At 44.0% G+C, this 22,362-nt stretch overlaps 1 protein-coding gene across 5 annotated transcripts in view; it reads left to right on the top strand.

Annotated features, from left to right (window-relative positions):
- LOC308586919 (uncharacterized protein) overlaps nucleotides 1-22,362 on the top strand; it is a 282,149-nt gene that overhangs the window by 17,443 nt on the left and 242,344 nt on the right. For all 5 annotated transcript variants that reach the window (XR_014008111.1, XM_081194122.1, XM_081194123.1 and 2 more), the window contains exon 2: nucleotides 20,167-20,288. Coding sequence is in view for 4 of the 5 variants with exons in the window: in XM_081194122.1 (XP_081050248.1) it covers nucleotides 20,167-20,288 (122 nt within the window). In the remaining variant the exon portion in view is untranslated. The remainder of the gene's footprint in view (nucleotides 1-20,166; nucleotides 20,289-22,362) is intronic.

Below are 22,362 nucleotides of genomic sequence, written 5' to 3'. Positions count from 1 at the left end.
TGTCTTACAGAGGACCGTCCTCTAGCTGAAGGAGTCCACTAGACTGATTGATTATATTTATTGTGCTGCTTTCCATTCAAATGAACCCCAAAGCAGCTTACGAACAATAAATAACAATAACATAATAGAACATCACGAGCACAGCATAAAGCATATGATATAATTAACACGTCATCAGTAAGATAGTTGCAATCTATGAAATACTATTAACCAACCAGCAACAAAGATATTAGCTGAACATCACGAATGCGGCATAAGTCATTTAACAATGAACAGACCAATAAGTCATTTATAATCTATAAAACAATGTTAACAAAACAGCAACTAAAAAAATAAGGCAGCACAACCAGTTCTCCTGCACTGGGCTCTGGGCAGAGCACTTTCTTGGAAGCACTTTCCCATCTACAGGAAGGAGGCGTAAGGGCTCTGACTGGGTCCCAGAGTCCTTCTGTCTCCTTTCCAAAGCCTAGTTAGTGCTTGCCCAGCTTTGGGAATGAGGTAGGAGGTCTCTAGGACCCTGCTGAGCCCTCAAGGCTCCTTCTTGAAGCCTGGTACGGCATGAGGGCTGGGGGGCTCAACAAATTTTGGTTTAGCTCAGGGCGCCATGGTTCCAAAGTTCACCCCAGTATCAAAATGCTTAGGTGGACCTCAGGTTTTGAAGAAATACACAAAAAAGAGCATAACTGTTATATTTTAATGTTGTTTGTAGTGTTAGACTTGTTTTAGAGAGGGGGTATTCCACAGTGGAGTCAAAACCTTGAGGAACATCTAAAGAACAATGGAGAAAGGCTGAGACCTTTTCTTTATGGTGCACATAAACTCATCATAGGAGGCCAGTTGTCTACCCAAGTCACCTCTGCCAGATCAGATGCATATGTGCATCTTTGGCCCAAAATGTGGACTTTATGGCTATGCCCTTAGTATAAAATTCTCCCTATTGGCTGTGTTCACATTTCAGCAAAGAATGAGTCTTAGTCTTGTTGTTCAGGAACAAGCCACCCATAGGAATGAGCATGAATGAGTCACCTCATTCGATAGCAATTTGGAATGTTTACCAATTGTTGCCTGGGATAATTTGCTGCCTATAAGTATATATGGTACACATTTTACAGTGAACTGTAGGAGGCATATATGAATGCCTTAATTGAATAACTGGTGCAATTAACTGATCAATGGCTTAAGTGTATAATAAGTATATATGGTACATTTGGAGCATACCGTGACAGGCATGAATGCCTTAATTGAATAGCTAGTGCAATTAACTGATCAATGGCTTAAGTGCATATTAAGTATAGAGGTGTGTTAATCAAAGAGTCCCAGTTCCTGGATGTTCCTGTTCCTCCACTTTCCTAATTCCGCTCTTTACACACCAGTAACCATTATACACATAGTAATGCACCTATTAAATCAGCGGAGGTGGAGAGTGGAGAACAGAGAACAGAGAAGGCATTTGTTTTCTTTTAGCTAGAACATTAGAGAAGCTGAATGTTGCAGGCTGTCTTTTTCTTTCTGCAGAAGAAGGAGGAAGCTGGAGCAGGAGGCAGGAGGTAACTTCATTGTGTGGAGTGGCAGAAGTTCTCCAGAGAGTAAAGGCCTTTCTTTCTGGCAGTGTACAGTCATACCATGAAAGTTGAATTGAATCAATTCCGGAAGTTCGTTCGACTTCCAAAACATCTGGAAACCAAAGTGTGGCTTCTGATTGGCTGCAGGAAGCTCCTGTAGCCAATCGGAAGCTGCAGAAGCCCCATCAGATGTTCAGCTTCCAAAAATAGTTCGCAAACCGGAACAGTCACTTCCAGGTTTGCGGTGTTTGGGACCCAAAATGTTTGAGAACTAAGCTGTTCAAAAACCAAGGTGTGACTGTATTGAGAGCAGCAGAGCTGCGTGGTGCTTACAACTTACTTTCCCAAGTAACTTGGAACAACTAAATCAAAAACTCAAATTGCAAGCCAATCTGATTGAGGATGGTGCAAAGGATGTAGAAAAGGGGAGACCAAAGGCCAATTGTGGCACAGTAAAAAACAAACAAACAACCTACTGACCCCCTGACACAACTGCCCTAAGGGTAGGAGGGTTAGGTAGTGAAGGAAATGAAGAAGAAGTCCTTGAGGGAAAGGTGACAATGCCTTGTATACAACAAACCAGTTCCTCCAGACAATTGTCCCAGGTTGGCCATGGGATTCCACTCATACCCTCCCCTCAAGATGAAGTCTCATGAGGCTTCCACCGTAATCAAACATGCCCCCATCAGAGGGATGACAATGTCTTAGGGCTACAGTATGTTTCAGATGGGGCCTAAACACAACCTGCCACCTGCCCAGCACAGTCATAGTTTCCAACTTTCCTCAAATGAAAATGGGGACATTTCTCACTCCTCACTCCAAGTGACACTCCTTAACTCCCCATTTTTGTACCCCACGCCCACAGAGAATTTCCTATCAGCAGAAGGGTGAGTGCCCCCATAGCGCCAACAGAACACACCCACCCTATGCTGTCCTGAGAAAACCCCTTAATTCTGATTTTATTTAATGATGATGATTAAATAATAATAGTAATAATAATAATTTTATTACTTATACCCCACCCATCTGGCTGGGTTTCCCCAGCTACTCTGGGTGCCTCCCAACAAAATATAAAAACATGATAAAACATCGAACATTAAAAGCTTCCCTAAACAGGGCTGCCTTCAGATGTCTTCTAAAAGTCACATAGTTTTTTATTTCCTTGACATCTGATGGGAGGGTGTTTCACAGGGCGGGCGCCACTACTGAGAAGGCCCTCTGCCTGGTTCCCTGTAACCTCACCTCTCACAGTGAGGGAACCGCCAGAAGACCCTCAGAGCAGGACCTCAGTGTCTGGGCTGAGCGATGGGAATGGAGACACTCCTTCAGGTATACTGGGCCGAGGCCATTTATCATTCGGTAGATTTACAAAAAGAAAAGTAAATTTTTGAAAGGGGCAAGATTAGCCATGGATGCAGAAAACATTTTTTAAAATAAATTAAAAAAATCAACAACAACAATTTATTATTCAGACCCCACCCATCTGGCTGGGTTTCCCCAGCCACTCTGTGTGGCTTCTAACAAAATATTAAAATACAATAGTCTGTCAAACATTAAAAGCTTCCCTAAACAGACTCATTGTGCTGCACTCTGCTCCCTCTTTATTCCTGCCCAGGGCGTCCCTGCCCTCTGTCTGCCCCTCAGAGCAAGCACATTATGTGGGGCTGAGCCATGGAAGCTGCAGCCTCTCCTGCCCCTCGCCCACTCTCCAGCAGCCACCACAAGCTGCTCAAGGGTGGAGGCTGGCAGCGGCAGCCATGGAGAGGCCATAGATAGGCAAGGAGTTACTCACTCGCAGCTGTCCAGCTGCATCTACTGACACTTTGGACAAGCGCCAGCTCATCTTCCTCCCTGAGCTCAGCAGCGACGGCACTGGCAGGGGAAATAGGGACTTTCCAGGACCAAATCAGAAGCCAGGATGGCTTTCATAATTCCGGGAAAGTCCCTGGAAAACTGAGACACTTGGAGGGCATGTTAACGTCTGCTGCCTCCTCCCATTTTGCATCTTAAGACTTGTACAGAACTCACGACTTCAGCTTCAGCCGGCTTCTTCTCTCTTTATCCTGTCTGCTTGCTTTTTCTTCTCAGAGTTCTCAAAAACTCGGAAGCTTGTGCACTATTTTGTGTCATTTTAGTTGGCCTAAAAGATGAGGTAGCAGCTGGTTTTAGTTTGGCTGAATCAGGATTAGTCAATGGGGCTGTATTCACGATGCCCTCCACTCCGTGGCGTTATGGTACCAAATGCCCCTGAAACATCCCCTGCACCAGGAACTCGGAAAATGTTTAGCACGTTTTCGGTTGTCTGAAGTTTCACTATGTAGCGCTTAGTAAAGTCGTTGGGGGTGATGATCCCAGCTCCATGAAATAAAGTCAGACGTACACATACTCACATACAGAGTACACATAGCTACACATATTGCACGAACCTGTTAAGGATTTTACCTTTTTAAGAAATGACAAAATAATTACAGGACAACATGTCCTTCATGAGTAAAAGCAACCAAACTAAAGTGCTTTCAAGGCTGGCATGGCCTACTTCTCCACTGGCAAGCTGCATAAATCATAAAGTGTTAGGGGACTGATTTGTACGGTAGGGGATCTGAAAGCATGAAGCCTATGTTTGTGGCTCTTTCTGTGTATTGTACTAATGCATAAAAATGAGCAGCGTCGAGCTGAAGAGAACATTTGCAGAAAAGAGTTTAGGATTTCTGAATCCATTAAACTGGATAGTTGTTGGCCATGTCGAAAATGATTCTTTCCCCTTCTTATTTTTTAAAAATGACTTTTATTTTTTATATAATTTCTAATTTGTCCACTGTTATATCTGCTTGCAAGTGACCCTGTTATTCCAGGACAGTCCTAGATTTACAGAAGTTGTTTTGGTTTCTGATCTGATCCCAGAATGTCACATTTTTCCTTAGGAGATCCCTATTTTCATCAGAGAAATGTTGGAGGGTATGGAGTTAGGCAAAGCGTGTTCTCCTTCATGGAGAGCACGTGTTGCGGTGGGGGCCGCCAGGACACTCCAAAGTTGGAGGCGGGCTGACTGATCATTGGCCACTGATGCGATTGGGGCTTCCCTTGTTGTTGGGAAGAAATTAATGTTTCCATTTATTGATTGACAGCCAGAAATGCTAAAACTCCTTGCACGAGGCTAGGGCTTCCTCTTTTCGCCCGTGCAGCGGATTGCCCGTCCCTCCCTCCCTCCCTAAAATAGGGTTGTTCGCTTTGACCTTGCTATGCCTGTCATGGGGTCGTCTGCTTTGGAGCGGGGGTCTGGTAGGAATTTTGTCCATCTGGCTGATTGGCTGGGGCCATTTGGTTTTTGCCTACTGCGTAGCAAATCGTCACAACTTGTAAGGTTGCGGTTAGGCATTGGTTTATGGTTTGGTTGGTTGAGGGGCATGGATTGGCTGTGCCTGCCCCTCTAATGCTGCTGCTGCAAGGGATTCTGTTAAAGGAATTGGGGGCTAACTATTGCTTGTCCACTCTGTCAAGGGGGCTCGGGCCATAGCAATGAGCTCCTGGTTGCATTTGGGGTGAGGGCAGATACCCTGCTCCGCGTAACCCCCAAGTGTATTCCCCCATTCTGACTTTCGCATTGTGCGGAATGTCAGTCTGTCCCCCATGGTGGGGACAGATAGTCGCAACCAATGCCTAAGCAACCACTCACAAATTTGTATTTTAATAAAGTTGTGGCCAAAAGTATGCCAAAAACCTTAAACAAAAATTCTGTGTGATGTGTGAGTTATTGGGGTGGACCTGGGGACCTCGACACGCAACTCCCGAGCCAAGGAGATAAGTAACTGTACAACCTTTAGAAGACATTCAAAGGCAACCCTGTATAGGGAGGTTTTTTAATGTTTAATGTTTTATTATGTTTTTATATATGTTGGAAGCTACCCAGAGTACGGGGGCAGCCCAGTCAGATGGCTGAGATATGAGTAATAAAGTTGTTGTTGTTGTTGTTGAATAGGACGTCCCTATTGTCATCAGAGAAATGTTGGAGGGTATCTGCTTGCCAGAACAGTGTATCTGCCCCAACAAAGATTTGAGATGGTTCAGCAACTTAAGGCCTGTTTCAGTAGTTACTTCTGAAACCTAGTGTGAGAGTGAAACTTCACGTCTCACCCCTACCCCACGAATACCCCATTGAGGTAATAGTAGTCCATTAGTGGTGGATTTATACTGGACAATCCACACATACCATTCTGCTTTATTGGCTGTTCTGCAATGCTTCCCTGATGCTATAGCATTAGGTAAAGGTAGAAGGTAAAGGACCCCTTTTTTTATAAAAAAAATTTTTATAAAAATTTTACAACATTTTTTAAACAATACAAACAAATAAAAAGACAAACAAACATGTATAATTTCATGACCTTTTTTTCCATAACCCTCATTTCTCAGACTTCCCCATACCTCCCCCTTCTGCATCCCAATTTACTAAATTATTTCAGCAACTTCTAAACAGTTTTTGTCAAATGCGTGTTCTCTTAATCTTTTCTTTGACTTGATCTTATGTCACTGTATCCCTTTTTCTCTCAACACCTTGACATTTTAACATTCATCAATTTTATAATAGTTCTTAAGATAGACTTTAAATTTCTTCCAGTCCTCTTCACCGTCTCTTTCCTCTGATCGCGGATTCTGCCAGTCATCTCAGCCAGTGTCATATAGTCCATCACTTTCATCTGCCACTCTTCCACGGTGGGTAGATCTTGTGTCTTCCAATACTTTGTGGAAGGTAAAGGACCCCTGGACAGTTACTGTAAGTCCAGTGAAAGGCGACTAAGGGACGCAGCAGTCATCTCGCTTTTCAGACTGAGGGAGTTGGTGCTTGTCCACAGACAGCTTTCCGTGCCAAGTGGCCAGCATGACTAAATCACTTCTGACACAACGGAACACCGTGATGGAAACCAGAGCACACAGAAACATTGTTTACCTTCTTGTCACAGTGGTACCTATTTATCTACTTGCACTGGTAGTTGGTAGGAGCTGAGACAGAGCAACAGGAGCTCACCACCGTCACATGGATTCAAACTGTCAACCTTCTGATTGGCAAGCCCAAGAGGCTCAGTGGTTTAGACCACAGCGCCACCCGCATCCCTGTTGTAGCATTATTGCTGTCTGAAGGGGTCCTCTTGCTCTATAGCTCAAGAAATGTGAGACAAAAACGAACCCTGGAACATTACAAGATTTCATCAGGAAGTTATGGGGTATGAGCTGACTGGAAATGAAGCAGCACGTCCAGCCCGAAACTTTTGCAGGTGCAAACTATTCAAAGCTGGATTGTGTCTAACTGCCCAGATATCATCATAGGCAGAAATCAGCATAAGTGTGCAATAGAAAGGGCATCTGGGGCTTTTCTGCACACCCGCGTCCTGTCTCTCCCCCGCCCCCTCCTCCTGTTGATTTCATGTCTTCACTGCAAGGGGCTACTGGATTTGCTGTAGATTTGGAAAGAAAGCTGGTCAGTTTCACTGTTGCTTTTTTGCTGCCTTTGTATGCAAATCTGCAAGCTTGTGAGAGGTCCTCCATCCAGTAGCATCTTCTCTATGTGAGTTGCATGCACACAGAATTGCAGATCCATCTGTCGAGCTTTCTCTTTTTTCTTTTTTCTTTTGCAAAGGAGGGGTGTTATTTGGCCAATGAAAATTAGTTCAGTAATAATAATAATTTATTTATACCCCACCCATCTGGCTGGGTTTCCCCTGCCACTCTGGGTGGCTTCCAACAAAATATTAAAAATACAATAAAACATCAAACATTAAAAACTTCCCTAAACAGGGCTGCCTTCAGATGTCTTCAAAACATGTGAACCTAAGGATCTGAGATACTTCTCCACGCCATGGGAGTAAATATCCTTCCCATAAATAAAAACTAGCAGATTACTTAAGCATACACACACACACACTATACACCCTGGGCGGGGGGGGGGGGATCGATATGTTTTTAAAATAACCTATTTACATATCTTTGAGTCAACTTCTGTTTCTATGGGTTGTCTTTCTTGGACAGCAGTTGTATCTCTATGGTGCTAACCAGTGCTTTTTTTCTAGAAAAATAGGTGCCAGTACTCACCATGAAGTGCCACACTTTTTAACAACAAAAGAAAGAGGTGCTGGGACTGCGTGCCCTTGAGTAAGGTAAAGGTAAAGGGAGCACCATTAGGTCCAGTTGTGACCGACTCTGGGGTTGCGGCGCTCATCTCGCTTTATTGGCCAAGGGAGCCAACGTACAGCTTCCAGGTCATGTGGCCAGCATGACTAAGCCACTTCTGGCGAACCAGAGCAGTGCACAGAAACGCCGTTTACCTTCCCGCCAGAGTGGTACCTATTTATCTACTTGTACTTTGACGTGCTTTCGAACTGCTAGGTTGGCAGGAGCAGGGACCGAGCAACGGGAGCTCACCCCGTCGCAGGGATTCGAACCGCCGACTTTCTGATCAGCAAGTCCTAGGCTCAGTGGTTTAACCCACAGCGCCACCCGCATCCCTGCCCTTGAGTACCCCCCCTCAAAAAAAAAAGCACTGGTGCTGATTGAGGCACTATGATTTACCTGTTACTGTCCCATTGGCTTTCAGGACTTAATCCCTCGGACAAGGCATTTTTTCTCCCTTTGGGAAGAGGGAGTGCTATCAAACACTCACGAAACCCCTTGAGGCTTTTAAAATCATCCACAGGAACACTCAAAAATCCCACTTTATTTTTTAGAAATTCAGGAGGGAGCAAGCAGTGACCCTCATATACCGTAGCTGAGCTGCTTCATTCATATACAGGGCAAAATGGGTTTATAATCACTGCCTTTCCCATTTTCTTGAATTGGGTGGGGTGTGTGTGTGTGTGGAATCTAAAACATTCTATAAAATAAAGATCCAAGATCCAGTAAATTATGTAAAAGAAACATCCAAAATCCATAACATTATATTAAAATAAAAATCCAAAATCCAGAACACCACATAAAATAAAGATCTTGGGCAGTGGTTCAGTACGAGATAATACGTCTCCATCTTTGCAAGTTGTGTGTACATGCCTATTGTCACAGCAATTTCAGTGTTTCTGATCCTTTTGCAGGAGTGCCCTGGCACCTCCTGGTACCTTCTTTGCATTGATGTGATTAAATAGTGGAGTGTGCAGAGTACACACATACTATGTTGGTGAAAGTCGAGTTGCGGGGGGGGGGGAGGGAGGGAGAGGGAAACTTGGCTTCTTTGTCAAGAGTTCACTGAAAACATCTGTTCAATCACGGAGAGGCCAAAAAGGCAAGAACAATTTGAGAAAGGGGGAAATAAAGCAGTACAGAAGTTAACACAATGCCAGCATACTGTTAATCCTTCAGGCACTAGGAGGATGAAGAAATTGCTGGAGTTTGGGCAGCTCCATTACCAGAGATATCGTGCCGTTAAATATAGGGCAGAGCCGACTGAGGAAAAGGGGGCTTGTCGTTTATCCTTTTGTATAGCCTGAACCAACGCTTGCCTCCTCCAATTCCTACTGCAAGACAGAAATTGGGGCTTTGGCCATACCCACTGGAAGGTGAAAGGACAACAGTTATCTTTTCCCACTGGCCATACTGGGCCATACTCAAAGTTTTGGTACTGACGTCTAATGCACTATGCAGCTCGGGACCTGAATATTTCAGAAGCCTCTTTAATCCCTTATATACCCATTAGAGAGGGACTGGAGAGAAATTTGATTCCGTTTACATTTAAAGTCGAATCTACCTAATTTGCTCTTTCCCAAACTATATGGGAACTGAAACACGGCCACAAAATTGGCACTTGCCCTGAATTTGCAGTGCAGATCTCCAGCCAAGTAATGTGTACAAAAATGCATATGGTGGGGTACATTCTGCATAAAAATGCCATGTATTAGTGGAAACAGAATGAAAAAAATGCATTATATTAAGAGAAATTGTTTTGCAAAAAGTGTTTGTGGCGGGCAAAATTGCACGCAAGAATTCATCTATAAGAGAAAATTGCACTACGTTGCTGATGAATTTTCATGATGATGATTACCCTTATTATTTTTAAATCACTAACCAATGTGGAGAATTGAAAAAATTGGGGGGGGGGATGAGAGAAACAGTAATTGATGGGTAAGCCCACCCCTACCAGAAGGTCACTGTGTTCTGCAGGACAGTTTCTCCTTGAAGCTGCTACAATACCAGAAGCCTGCTGTGCAGTAACTTGGAGCATGGCTTTCTGTGTGGAACAGCATCCCTGCTGAGGTGTGACAGGTGCCCGACAAATTGTACTTTCTGAAAACAATTGGAGGCATTTTGGGTTTGACAACCTTTCCCAGCTCTGTGGAAAGGTATATTTTCCTTAGGTGTTTGTTCTGTGATGATGATGATGGCATTCCTGTACCTCAGTGCTTCACCTGGGTCACATGACAGAGCTGGGCCAGTAGAGAGACGGCTCTGGCCTTGGCTTTCTTAAGATCAGGCAGGCTGACTTGCCACCGTACTTGGAACCCAGACCGTTAAGTAGTGGATAAATGCCTGGAAATATAATGCATGACTGATCTGCGAAACCCATTGCTGTGACATGTTGAGAGCCCCGTTAAGACAAAGGGATTCTTAAAGGATTGGGGAAATGTTGAATGGATTGGCACGCCAAAGGTAATAGCCAAGATGCTTAGGGAAACATGCCTGGAGTTTCCTTAAACTTCTGGAATGCCAGAGCTGGCTAGCAAAAAATGAAACGGGATAGATCGCTCAGTATTTGTCCTGTGGCTTTTTGAATGTCTCTTCAGGAAACATTTGGTGCTGGCAACATGCAGGTCTTCAAAACAGGATAGTGTGAAAAATTTGGACAGCAGTCGGAAGATGCTGCTCCTGGGGACCTTGAAATTATTAGCTGTGAGAGTAGAGGATGGTTTTACTTGTTTTGAGATGTTTTAATTGCTTTTAGAGGTTTTCAGTTGTGTTGAATATGGTTTTATTTTACTATTAATTGTACAGTGGTACCTCAGGTTACATAAGCTTCAGGTTACATACGCTTCAGGTTACAGACTCCTCTAACCCAGAAATAGTACCTAAGGTTTTGCTTCAGGATGAGAACAGAAATCGTGCTCCGGCGGTCTGGCGGCAGCAGGAGGCCCCATTAGCTAAAGTGGTGATTCAGGTTAAGAACAGTTTCAGGTTAAGTACGGACCTCCGGAACGAATTAAGTACTTAACCTGAGGTACCACTGTATTATTTTATCACTGATGCGTTTGCCACCCTGGGCTCCTTCGGGTGGAATAGTAATAATAGTAGTATTATAGTAATAATAGTAGGAGTAATTCTTACTAGAATAGTAGTGATAATACTCCCATCCAAATTGGTGGTATTATTGTATGTGTGTGGTTTCAGTAATGACAACGAACTGCACAGATCCTGCCAACTGAGGAATGACTCTTGTAGGACTTTTAAACTGGTAAAGAAGAAAGTGCCCATCACTCCAAGATCTGATTCCTCTATTTTTAGACTTAACCTCATCTTTGTGATTGTCATTCCGAGAAGACCCAAACTCGAACCTGGCCTTTCCCTTCATCATAAATTTCCTTACATTTAGGGAAGATTTATGTTCTGGCTTGGCAGCATAGGCTCTCAACCAATCTTTTTGGACATTTTTTTAAACCTAACCAAAAGGAAGCACAGCTAATTATTGGGGGGAGGGATTGCTTCCAGCATCACCATAGTGTAAGTGAATAAAACGGATATAAGGATGACACAGGATTAAGGCTAATGTGTGGTCTTTCCGCAGTGCAGGGGGTGGGTTTGGGTGGGGGCATTTTGCTGTGGACCAAGTGCTTCCTTGGGACTCAGGTGTGGAAGACAATATTGGGGAGATCGTGTTCTTTACCAAGGCTACTGGTACATGGTGTCTCTCAGGGATCAGTTTTGCCCCTCCCTTCCTATTGCTTAAAATCTACTTAAAGGCACTGGAAGAGAGATTGTTCAGGGATTTTGAGTTTGTTGTTATCAATATGCTGGTGACCCACAGCTCTGTTTGTCCTTTTCCTCTTACACAATGGAAGCAGTCTGTGTCTTGGGTAACTCATATGCATTAGTAAAGCAGGGTTAAGATTCTTCCATAAATAAATGAATTGCATTTTTATTCCCACCCTTTCTCCAGGGAGCAGAGGGCAGTATATATGTTTCTCTTCCTCTTCCCCCTCCATTTTATCTTCACAGCAATCCTGTGAAGGCTGTGACTGGTCCAGGTCACCCATCAAATACAAGACGTGAATGGGGATTTAAGCCCAGGTCTCCTCAGTCCAAGTCGAACACTCTTTTCTTTATAAATATTTTTATTAAATTTCACAATAAAAAAGCATACAAAGACAAAGAAAATACAAAGTCACAAAAAACAATACAATACAAAAATGGGAACATTAAACACATCAAAAGAAAAAAAGAGAAAAAGATAAAGACACATATAGTAACAAAAAACAAAAATTTCCCTCTTTCTTAATTTCTCATCTTCAATTAACTTATTTTCCCGACTTCCTCACGTCTCCCATTCTTGTATCCCTTTTTTAGAAATTAATTCAGCAGATTCATATCCTTTTTAATTTATCTGTTGTTAATCCAATCTTACATTTCCAAGTCGAACGCTCTCACCACTACACCACAATGCCTTGGCCACTGCAAGCAGCAAGAATACAGTTGCCTCCAGCAGAATAAGACGAGTTTGTAGTGAAGATTGCTGGCTTTCTTTCAGGCAGGTTTGCATGATAGCAACTCTTTGCAAGCATAACTGAATAAAATGGAATGAAATATGAATGGAATGTCAGCCCTAACTTTTATTTATTTGTGTTTTTTTGGCTTTGTCAGTCCTTGCCATATATCCTCAGATTGTTCTGTGAAGGCTTCAGCCACAAGAGTCTCATTATGGTTAGTCAGTCAGGTCCTTGTCTGGTGTAAATTGGTGGTGCACCATTGAAATTCAGGCAGTGTGTCCAATCGAAACCCGATAAGAATCCTACTGGGAAAATGAGGTTGTTATAAAGCTTGTATAGCACTTTAGAAGCTATGCATAATAGTGTTGCGGAGTAGTTTATAATCTGGAATGTTTGGGAAATGCACCTCTTCTGAGGAGCTTTCGGTCTCCAACTGGTACATGATAACTTATAATCATCACTGACTCATCATCAGAGTGATGTTGCTGAACAAGGCATAGCGGTGCAATCAGTGCTGGGTCAGCATCTCAGTGATTCTGGTCACATGCCAGAATTATTCCCTCCATAGTAAGCACACTAAGGATTGCAGCCTTAGCCTTTATTTGGACCAGGGCTCTCACCGTCACTGTCTAAGGGCCCTGCACTCCTGCTTTACAGAGCAATCAAAACTCTCAATCTGGAGAGGGTTTGGTGGGAGGCCTCCATAACTGTGGAGATCCCTGGCGGGCCCACCAAAAGTGTGGGGATCAGAAGCCAGCAGTAGCCGGAAGATCATCCCCTGCCCCCCCCCCAATGAGTCACTTCTTGGCTGGGGAGTGGAGTCCATTAGTTCCCAATCCATTAGATCCTAAGCCATCCCAGAGCATCAGGACATAAGAAGAGCGTGCTGTATCAGGGCCAATGGTCCATCTTGTCCAACGTCCTGTTCCCACAGTGGCCAAACAAGATGCCTGTGGGAAACCCACACGCAGGATTCGAGTACAAAGAGTGCTCTCCCCTCCTGTGGTTTCCAGTACAGTGGTACCTCGAGTTAAGAACTTAATTCGTTCTGGAGGTCCGTTCTTAACCTGAAGCACCACTTTAGCTAACGGGGCCTCCCACTGCCGCCGCATGATTTCTGTTCCCATCCTGAAGCAAAGTTCTTAACCTGAGGTACTATTTCTGGGTTAGCGGAGTCTGTAACATGAAGAGTCTGTAACCTGAAGCGTCTGTAACCCAAGGTACCACTGTATTTAGAAGCACTGCTGCCTCCCACTTTGGAGCTACCAGTTCAGACTTCTCTGGTGCAACATTGTAGAGCTTTCAAGCAGATGTGGCTCCATTAGCTAGTGTGCTGGTCTGTGCACATTTTCATTCTCCCCTCCTGCTTCTAGGCCCCACTTGTGCAGCCCATATGTGTGTGGTCTGGGGTGGCCAATCAATCTTTACTGCGGTCAAAGACCAGACGACAGAAATAACATCAGCAACATGTACTGTATCAGCACCAAGGGGTGGACGTAGTAGACAAAATTAACAGTTCCCTATATACTTATTTACATTTTTAAAAAACACTCCTTCAGCTAAAACCTATCATCCAGAGTTTGAAATCCGTATGCATTCACTGACCATCGCTGTCACCAGGCCTGTCGCAAAATTCTGTTTTGTTTTGCCACAAAACAGAATTTCACGCAGGCCTGGTGTTATTCAGATCTTTGTCAGCAAGAAGGTATTCAACATAATTTTTCTCTGAGTGGCCAGGTAGTTCCCTTAATAATGGTTGAATTAGCTCCCGCTGGGTATTGCAATATAAAAGGTAAAGGTAAAGGACCCCTGACAGTTAAATCCTGTCGCAGACGACTCTGGGGTTGCGGCGCTCATCTCGCTTTACAGGCCAAGGGAGCCAGCGTTTGTCTGCTCTGCAGACAGTGTTTCCAAGTCATGTGGACAGCATGACTAAGCCGCTTCTGGTGAAACCAGAGCAGCACATAGAAACTCCATTTACCTTCCCACCACAGTGGTACCTATTTATCTACTTGCACCGGCATGCTTTTGAACTGCTAGGTTGGCAGGAGGTGGGACAGAGCAACGAGAACTCACTCCGTTGCAGGGATTCGAATCGCCGACCTTCTGATCAGCAAGCCCAAAAGGCTCAGTGGTTTAGACCACAGTGCCACCTGCGTCGTGATATAGTGGGCAATATGGATTCAATCTCATCAGAATTAGATGGACATCATCTCTGTTCTACTGCAATATCATGGTATCTGTCCTCTAATAGTGGATTTGGGATGGTAAGCTTGCTATGGGGTAGCATTTGTTTAAAAAACATACTTCTGAATGCCTCAGTGTGTGTCCTTCATGCTTTTGGGTGGGGCCATTTTGGCTACATAGTCATCAGCACTCAACAACCTGTGTTTGTTATTTAAAAGAAGATATGAGGTTTATGTTATATAGTGGAAGATATGCGCAAAGAACTATCCAGTATTGCATGTTCATCTTCCCTAGTAGGTCATTCTTTCCGTTTCATGCCCATAGAATTCAGGTTATTAAAGAGAGTAATTTGTCTTGCCAGCCCCATGGCCGCACAAAAACTTGATTTCATGTTTTCTTTTATGCAAAGCCCACCCTATCCTGACTGCACCACATTTTGCCCTATGGACTAATTAAAACACCCATGTAGTTAATAAGTTCTGGCTGATTTTTTCATTTAACGTTGCAGCGTTCTCCTGCCTTGTAAATTTCAGCTGGAACGCTTGATGCCAAGTTAGAGGACATCAGTAATGTGATGTAATTTGGATTTCCCTGCATCCAGTCCCAACAGGATACATGCACATAAGTACTGCTTATTAAGGACAAGACTAAGTCAATAAATCCAAGGGAGTCTTCTTTAAATAGTTAAATTGCTATAATTTATGCAGTGCCGAAGCCCAGACTTTCTTCTGGTTCTCTTAAAACTACTTTATTAATCTTAATTTATCCCCCACTTTATTAACCCTAATTTCAAACTGCATCTTAATAGAAGTAGTCAGTTGACCTAGAAACAATTAATGATGGAGCAGAACCTCTGAGAAATGTGTACAAGACAATCAGCCCGGAACTACTAATCAGTGCTGCTGACCTCATGTTCAACACTGAAACCTAAAATGGGTATTTGGATGTGTTTTTTCTCAACTGGCCAGTCTAATGTTTATTTGGCGGGGGGGGCGGGGGAGAGGAGGAGAAGCTTGTTTAATTTGAGGCCGCTTGATGGGGTATGGCAAGGCAGCAGTAGGACTGAGCGTTGTGTGTGCCGCTCTCGGTAGTGCAAAACGTAGCAAGAGTTTTGAGAGGCTTTTTGGAAGGCTGGGCCCATGGCAGAGGGGTGTGAAGGCATACTAATATTTCAGAGGAATGAATATATACTCCAGTTTGCTGTGCCAAGTTTCCCGTTACTAGTGAACTCTTTGGGGAGGGTTTATGAATGTCCAATTTGGGCGTGCTGAATTTATGCAGAGGGTTCTTATTACGCTGCCTCATCTAAAACAATTTGGCTACTTTAGCTTCCCCACCCCCCAGAACTGGCCAGCCTGCTCTGCTTTCCCAGCCATATCACAGAGCAATTACAACCAAGGTGATTAGCTGGTTGTAATCTCAGACCCTCCAAGTGTCCCTATTTTCCAGGGACGTTCCCGATTTAGAGAAGCCGTCCCAGTTTCTGATTTGATCCCAGAATGTCCCACTTTTCCTTAGGATGTCCCTATTTTCATTGGAGAAATGTTGGACGGTATGGAATTCTCTGACCCCCCGAGCCGTCTGGTGGCAATCCTGTGTAAGGAAATCTTTTCAATGTTTAATGTTTTATTATGTTTTTATATATGTTGGAAGCTGCCCAGAGTGACTGGGGCAGCCCAGTAAGATGTATGGAGTATAAATAGTAAAATTATTATTATGGAATGGGGCGGTCCCTCTTTTCATCGGATAAATGTTGGCGGGTAAGCAATCTCTCCTTCCTACCCATGGTGGGTATGTCACCCTTTAAAGACACCAATGGCCTAATCCTATCCATGTTTGCTCAGAAGCTAGTCCAGACAGATTTTAAAATAGGATTTACTTCCAAGGAAATGTGCTTAGGGTTGCAGCCCTCAAAGTGAGACAGAACAAAGGAAAGAACGGGGAAGTGTGTCACATATTTAATTCTCAAAAGTTGTGTGTGTGTTTTAGGGAACCCAGCAGATTCTAAGCGCAGGTGAAAAGTACTGTATCCCGAGGCATCTTTAATTTACATAGCCAACCCTTACTCAGCAGAGTACCATAAGTAGTGGAGATATTGAAGCCATAGATGGGTCACATTTCCTGAACAATTTGTCATACATAGTGTGGGCCCTAACAAGCTTTCCCTATCAGACACCTGGCGTCATTACTCTTATTTCCACTGCATTCGGTGCTACAAAAAAACAAAACAAAACATGCATTAGGCTCGCAAGTGAAGTGGTGAACACAGTGCACAGCCGTCTTGTTTTCTTGATGCAGATACAGGAACCGTTTTGTTCTTTCTTCGTCTTCTGTCATGGCATCAACACCATATTGTGTGCTTCCCCTCCCCCCTCCAATAAGCATCAACATGCTAGACCAGACCAAAATCCAGCTGGCCTGCCATCCTGCTTCCAGCAGCCACATGCCTCTGGGAAGTTCACAAGAAGGGTGCGAGCCTCCCCTGGTTGTTTGGATCCAGCACTTGCTATTCAGGGGTATCTGTATCTTGGCTTTCCATGAAACTATTGGGGCTAATAGATATGGAAATCTGTGCAAACTCCACCCCCCACAAAGATAAAGATCTGTTGAACTGACTGCAGAGTCCTCTGTGGTTGGTTTCCTCTTCTAGAGAGTGTGGGCAAGCATGGGTACCAACTTGAATAAAATACAGACCCTCCAAGTGTCCTTATTTTCCGGGAACAGTCCCAGATGGAATGTCCCACTTTTCCTTAGGACGTCCCTATTTTTACCAGAGAAATGTTGGAGGGTGTAGCAGGATGTCCCTATTTTCATTGGAGAAATGTTGGAGAGTATGGAGTTATCTGATGCCAGAGCCATCTGCAGGCAGCTCTGTAGAGGGATGTCAGATGGTTGGGCTTTAAATACTAAAATTATTATTATGGAGTGGGACATCCCTATTTTCATCAGAGAAATATTGGAGGTTATGCAAAATATTGAGGGGGAAGGTAAGGCCCGTCCCATATAATCAGTCATAAGTTGTGGCACACACACACCATTTGAATGACCATGGCCATGAACTTCGGGGGGCCCAGCCCCCTCAAATGTTTCATTGGGGGTGCTGAAGGGACCTTGGCCCTAGGAGTTGTCTCCCATGTGGAGCTTTCATGAAGGTTAAAGGATCGTGATATGTATTTTCTCTTGGGCCCATTACCACCCCACCTCCATATTTATTTCTTGCTGCTACCCCTCTGAATTGTACTGGCGGAGGGCAATCGTTCTCAGAAGCCAATTTCCTACTCCTGGCCCTCCAATCTGCATTGGTAACCCCCATCAGAGCATAAAGGCTGGGCTCAGATACTACTGGTAAGATTCCCTTCCAGCCTCAGCTATCTTAAGAGCTTGTATCTGGCTGAGAGCTTTTTCCTGGCAGTTTGAGGGCAGTGTATCCCACTTTGGTTGGCACTTCTGCCCCCCCCCAACCCAGTTTGCAGTGGTGGGAACTCCCTGTTCAGCTCCTACTCCACCAGTAGCTACTTTGGCCCCAAGGCAGGATTATCTTCTGTTTCACCAGGAACAGATTCAAAACATTCAGGATTCCTTCAGAACTGGACTTGTGTTACTCTTGCTAGGTTACTGGACCAAAGGCATCAATCAATTACTTGCCGTGGTTAATTGATATTTTGAGGATCAGGCTTGATTTCACTCTAGCTCTCTTCAAGGTCTGAAAGCATCGGCAAGTGACAGTGAATTAACAGTTTGTTCACAGCTTAAAATGGAATTTTGATTAATTGAAAATGCCATATGGGCTATCAAAGGTTGCACCGTTGCCCGAGAGGCTGCCTCCCACTTTTTAACTTTCCATCCTTCTCCACTCATTTTCACTTGTCTAATGTATTTTTGTAGGTTGATTTTGACCAACAAGAGTGGCTTTTTAAGGCACACCCTCCTCATATACATGCATTTTGTGTGTCTGTGTGTGCAGTTGGTTGTATCACCGAATTCAGAGAAGTGCAAATTTGGAAGTGTTAGCTGTCTTCCAAGCTCACATTTTATTTCAGGAAATGAGGTAGGTCCGTATTAAAATGCGAACCAAATTTCTCCCCCCACACCTAGCTGTAGGCCGAGAAGGGATGAAGCAGAGTGAGGCAGGTTAGAGGCATTACTGAATGCTGAAATCATCGTTTGTGTCATGTTTATTATTTTTGTAATTATTGAGGAGGGGGCATGGATTTACCCCCAAATCTTGGTCAAGCCCACACCAAAGCTGTAAACCACATGCTGTGCACGCCATAGGAGCCATCTCCTAGGGGCTGAGGGCTCTTTGCCCCCCAATAAAATATTTGAGGGGCCCCCAAAGTCAATGGGCATTGCCATTCAAATGGTGTGTGTTCACAGTGGCATGTGATTGATTATGCAAGGCGGGGCTTACCTCCCCCTTCCCCAAATTTTATTCAAGTTGGTAAGGTAAAGGACCCCTGGACAGTTAAGTCCAGTCAAAGGTGACTATGGGGCTGCGGTGCTCATCTCGCTTTCAGGCCAAGGGAGCCGGCGTTTGTCCACAGACAGCTTTCTGGGTCATGTGGCCAGCAGCGCTAAAACGCTTCAGGTGCAACGGGACACTGTGATGGAAGCCAGAGCGCACGGAAACACTGTTTACCTTCCTGCCACAGCGGTACCTATTTATCTACTTGCTTGCTTGCTTTCGAACTGCTAGGTTGGCAGATGCTGGGACAGAGCAACGGGAGCTCACCCCGTTGCGGGGATTCGAACCACCGACCTTCCGATCATCAAGCCCAAGAGGCTCAGTGGTTTAGACCACAGCATCACCCGCATGCACACAGAAGTCACCAGGGTTCAATCCCTGCCCATCTAAGACATGTGCAAAATTCCTCTTTGGCCGCTTTCACACCAAGCACTTAAAACAGTATAAAGACCACTTTAAACACTCATGGCTTCCCTCAGAGAATTCTGTGAGCTGTTGTTTGTTAAGAGGCCCCTACTCCCCACACAGAGCTATAATTTCCCATGAAGAGGCATTGACTGTTGACCCACTCCAGGGATTGTTTAAAGTGGTATCGTAGTGTTTTAAATGTATGATGTTGATGTGGTCTTTGAAATCCTGGAGGGCTGCTGCCTGTCAATCAGATGGGCCCAAGTTCTGGGCCCAGTGCACATACTATTCCCCCACAATGCCTTTCTTCCTTAGGGCAACAACTATTGCATCCAGGGCAAGAGCTTGGAATTTCTGCCTGAAGGCTCCCAAGTCCTTTATGCAAACCCAGATGAAAACTCCCAGTGGAATAAAGAAATGCATTAGGAAGGAGTGATTTAATGAATGGATAGTAAAAGGCAAATACTATCATTTGTAGTTGTACACTTGAATGGGGTTTGGCTGATACTGTGTTTCACTCTCTCCCCCACCCTTTACAGCTTTTTTTTTTAAAAAAAAAAACCAACAAAATCAGAAAGATGCACAATGCACATTTTTATAAGGGCTTCTCAAAGGACGTAAATATATGGTTGCTGACATTTTGCCTCTAAGGACCCTTTTGAACACATTATCTCCAGAGCGTTGCTCCAATCTGACTGTTTAAAATAGAATAAGTTGGGAAAACTCCCTTCAATGTGTTTTCAATTGCAGATCGTGGCACTTTCATCCAACATTTTTGAGGAGATAACTTTTAATTACAATAATAAGAACCACATGGGCAGTTGATTGATGCAAACCTGATGTGTTCTCTTACTTTATTAATCTTTTTAATTAGAGTCAAAAGAATGTTTTATCTGTCGGGAAGGAGACGAGATGGGCCGTGACGCTCTGCTGCACTTCTGTGACTGCAAAAACTTGATTGCTCACCAGAAATGTCTTTTAACTTGGATACAAAAGGTAAGGGAACTGATGCAGAATATGTCCTTCCAGTTCAGCATCTTTGGTCTCTCACTCCTCCTGAGACAGTGTACGTCAGCATCTTACACTACGGTTGGCCTTCCTTGTCTTCATTTGCAAAAGGGCTCTTGCTTGTGATTTTTCAGAAGTTCTCCGAATTTATTATTGTAGAAATACCTTTGGGAAGGACCATTGGAGAGGACTCCACCCCCACCCCCGCTGGAGAATATTCAGCGACAACCCTTCCCACCGAATAAGCCCTAGTTGTAGCACACAAGCATGGGTTTATAATCTTGGTTCCAGGATATGGCCTGAAGGTTTGTGAGGCTTGCTGAAGCCAGATGGGTCTGATCACAGTCTGGATGGGTGACTGCTGTGGAACCATGTGTAGGCTACCACCATGGGTTCCATGATGGGAGAAAATAAGTAAATACAAGTGCTTAGCCTTATACTTAAGTTGATATCTTCTGGATAACTCAGTTGGTTAAAGCAGGGTGCTGATAATCTTACTCAGCTACGGGTGATCACCAAAGGAGAAGAAGGAGAAGAAGACAGCCTAGATGTGTAGCAGTTGAGTTTCCACTGAGTTGAGTTTCATTGGCCATTATTAGGAAAGAAAATGTATGTAGCACCTAATCACAGGCATGGCTGCAAGATGTGGAGTCTGAATTTGGATGCTATCTAGCATCCAAATGCAAAGTATTCAAACACAGAAGAAAATATAATGTTGTGTAGCTTATTTGTTTGTTTGCTTACATTTATGAATTGCTTCCTATGAAAGGAAACTATGAAACGTCTCCTTCAGACGTTCAGATTCCAGTCCATTCCTATTGTGTGTGTGGGGGGGGGAGACTTACCACATCACCACATCACAAGACAACTTTTTTTCATTGTGCTTGGCGGTCATTGGTTCCATTAGCAGTTAGCCAAAAATGAGTATCATCAGGATGTGGGGTTGTTGGGTACAATGGATGAGCTTCCTATAGCTCCCTGCACTAGCATCCCTGCAAATGCAATATTTTGTTAGGAAAGTCTCAAGATCAAGCTATAAATAAGTGAGATGTTGACTTGGAAGAGGTTTTTAGAACTCCCTCCCCTAATTTGAAACACATGTGGCAAATATTCAGTATCAGCACTACTTAATATGTTCACAGACCCAGGACTTCTCCTTTTTTCTCTTTTTTTTCATGGAATTGATTTCCCCAGTTCCCCAAAGAGTTCACAAACCTAACGTTATAATTTAGGCTCTATTATTTGGAGTGGTTTCCCTTTTTTGCCAGAACAGGAAGCCGGTCTGGTGGTCAAATTGCTAAATGCAACGTGATAGTCCCCATCTTTTGTTAGAATTGACCGCGGTTATTTGTTACGATTTTGTGCGATGCCGGCATTGGGCTGTGATTCTGAGCATGTTTCGTAAGCGAAACTAAATCAAGAAATAACTTCTGGTCAAATGTGCTTAAAAGTGTCTAACTTGCTTACATTCTCGGTGAGCTTTGTAATGGGGCATAGCTCAGGAGCAGAGCACAGGAACAAAATCCCTGCACACACCAGAATAACGAGACGGGGCACAAGAGGACTGGGGAAACTTATTTATTTAATTCACATTACAATAGTATCCACAACGTTAAAGTGCATGGGGGCTTTAGTTACTACAGTTCTGGGACACCTGACATAGATAGGATGAGCCTAACCCAGCACTCAGTTGGCAAAAGTCATATCCTAAACAACTTAGCACCAGGCTGCTGAAAGGAAGGCCTTGCCTCTATACATCTCTGCTAGGCAACTGCCTAACTCAGATGGAGCACTGCTTAGACTACTGCGCACACCCCAGAGGTGGGCTTCATATGTCCTAGAAATTGAGCTTTTAGTGTTGCAGCTCCAGCCCTCCGGAATAAGTTGTTTGTTTCTTATTTTTACTAGTCTTATTCTTATTTGTTAGTCGCGTTTTTGCACTCAGGTGTCCCAGAGTGACTGAAACAATGAAAAGAGAAAGAACAAAAACATATAAACGATATTAAAAGGAACAAGTCCTACCCACGCCACTTAAAGGATGGGCACAACAAAGGCCACTGAC

Source organism: Podarcis bocagei, assembly GCF_964188305.1.
Source record: "Podarcis bocagei genome assembly, chromosome: 5".
Taxonomy (NCBI): domain Eukaryota; kingdom Metazoa; phylum Chordata; class Lepidosauria; order Squamata; family Lacertidae; genus Podarcis; species Podarcis bocagei.
This window is presented reverse-complemented; position numbering and strand designations above follow the sequence as displayed.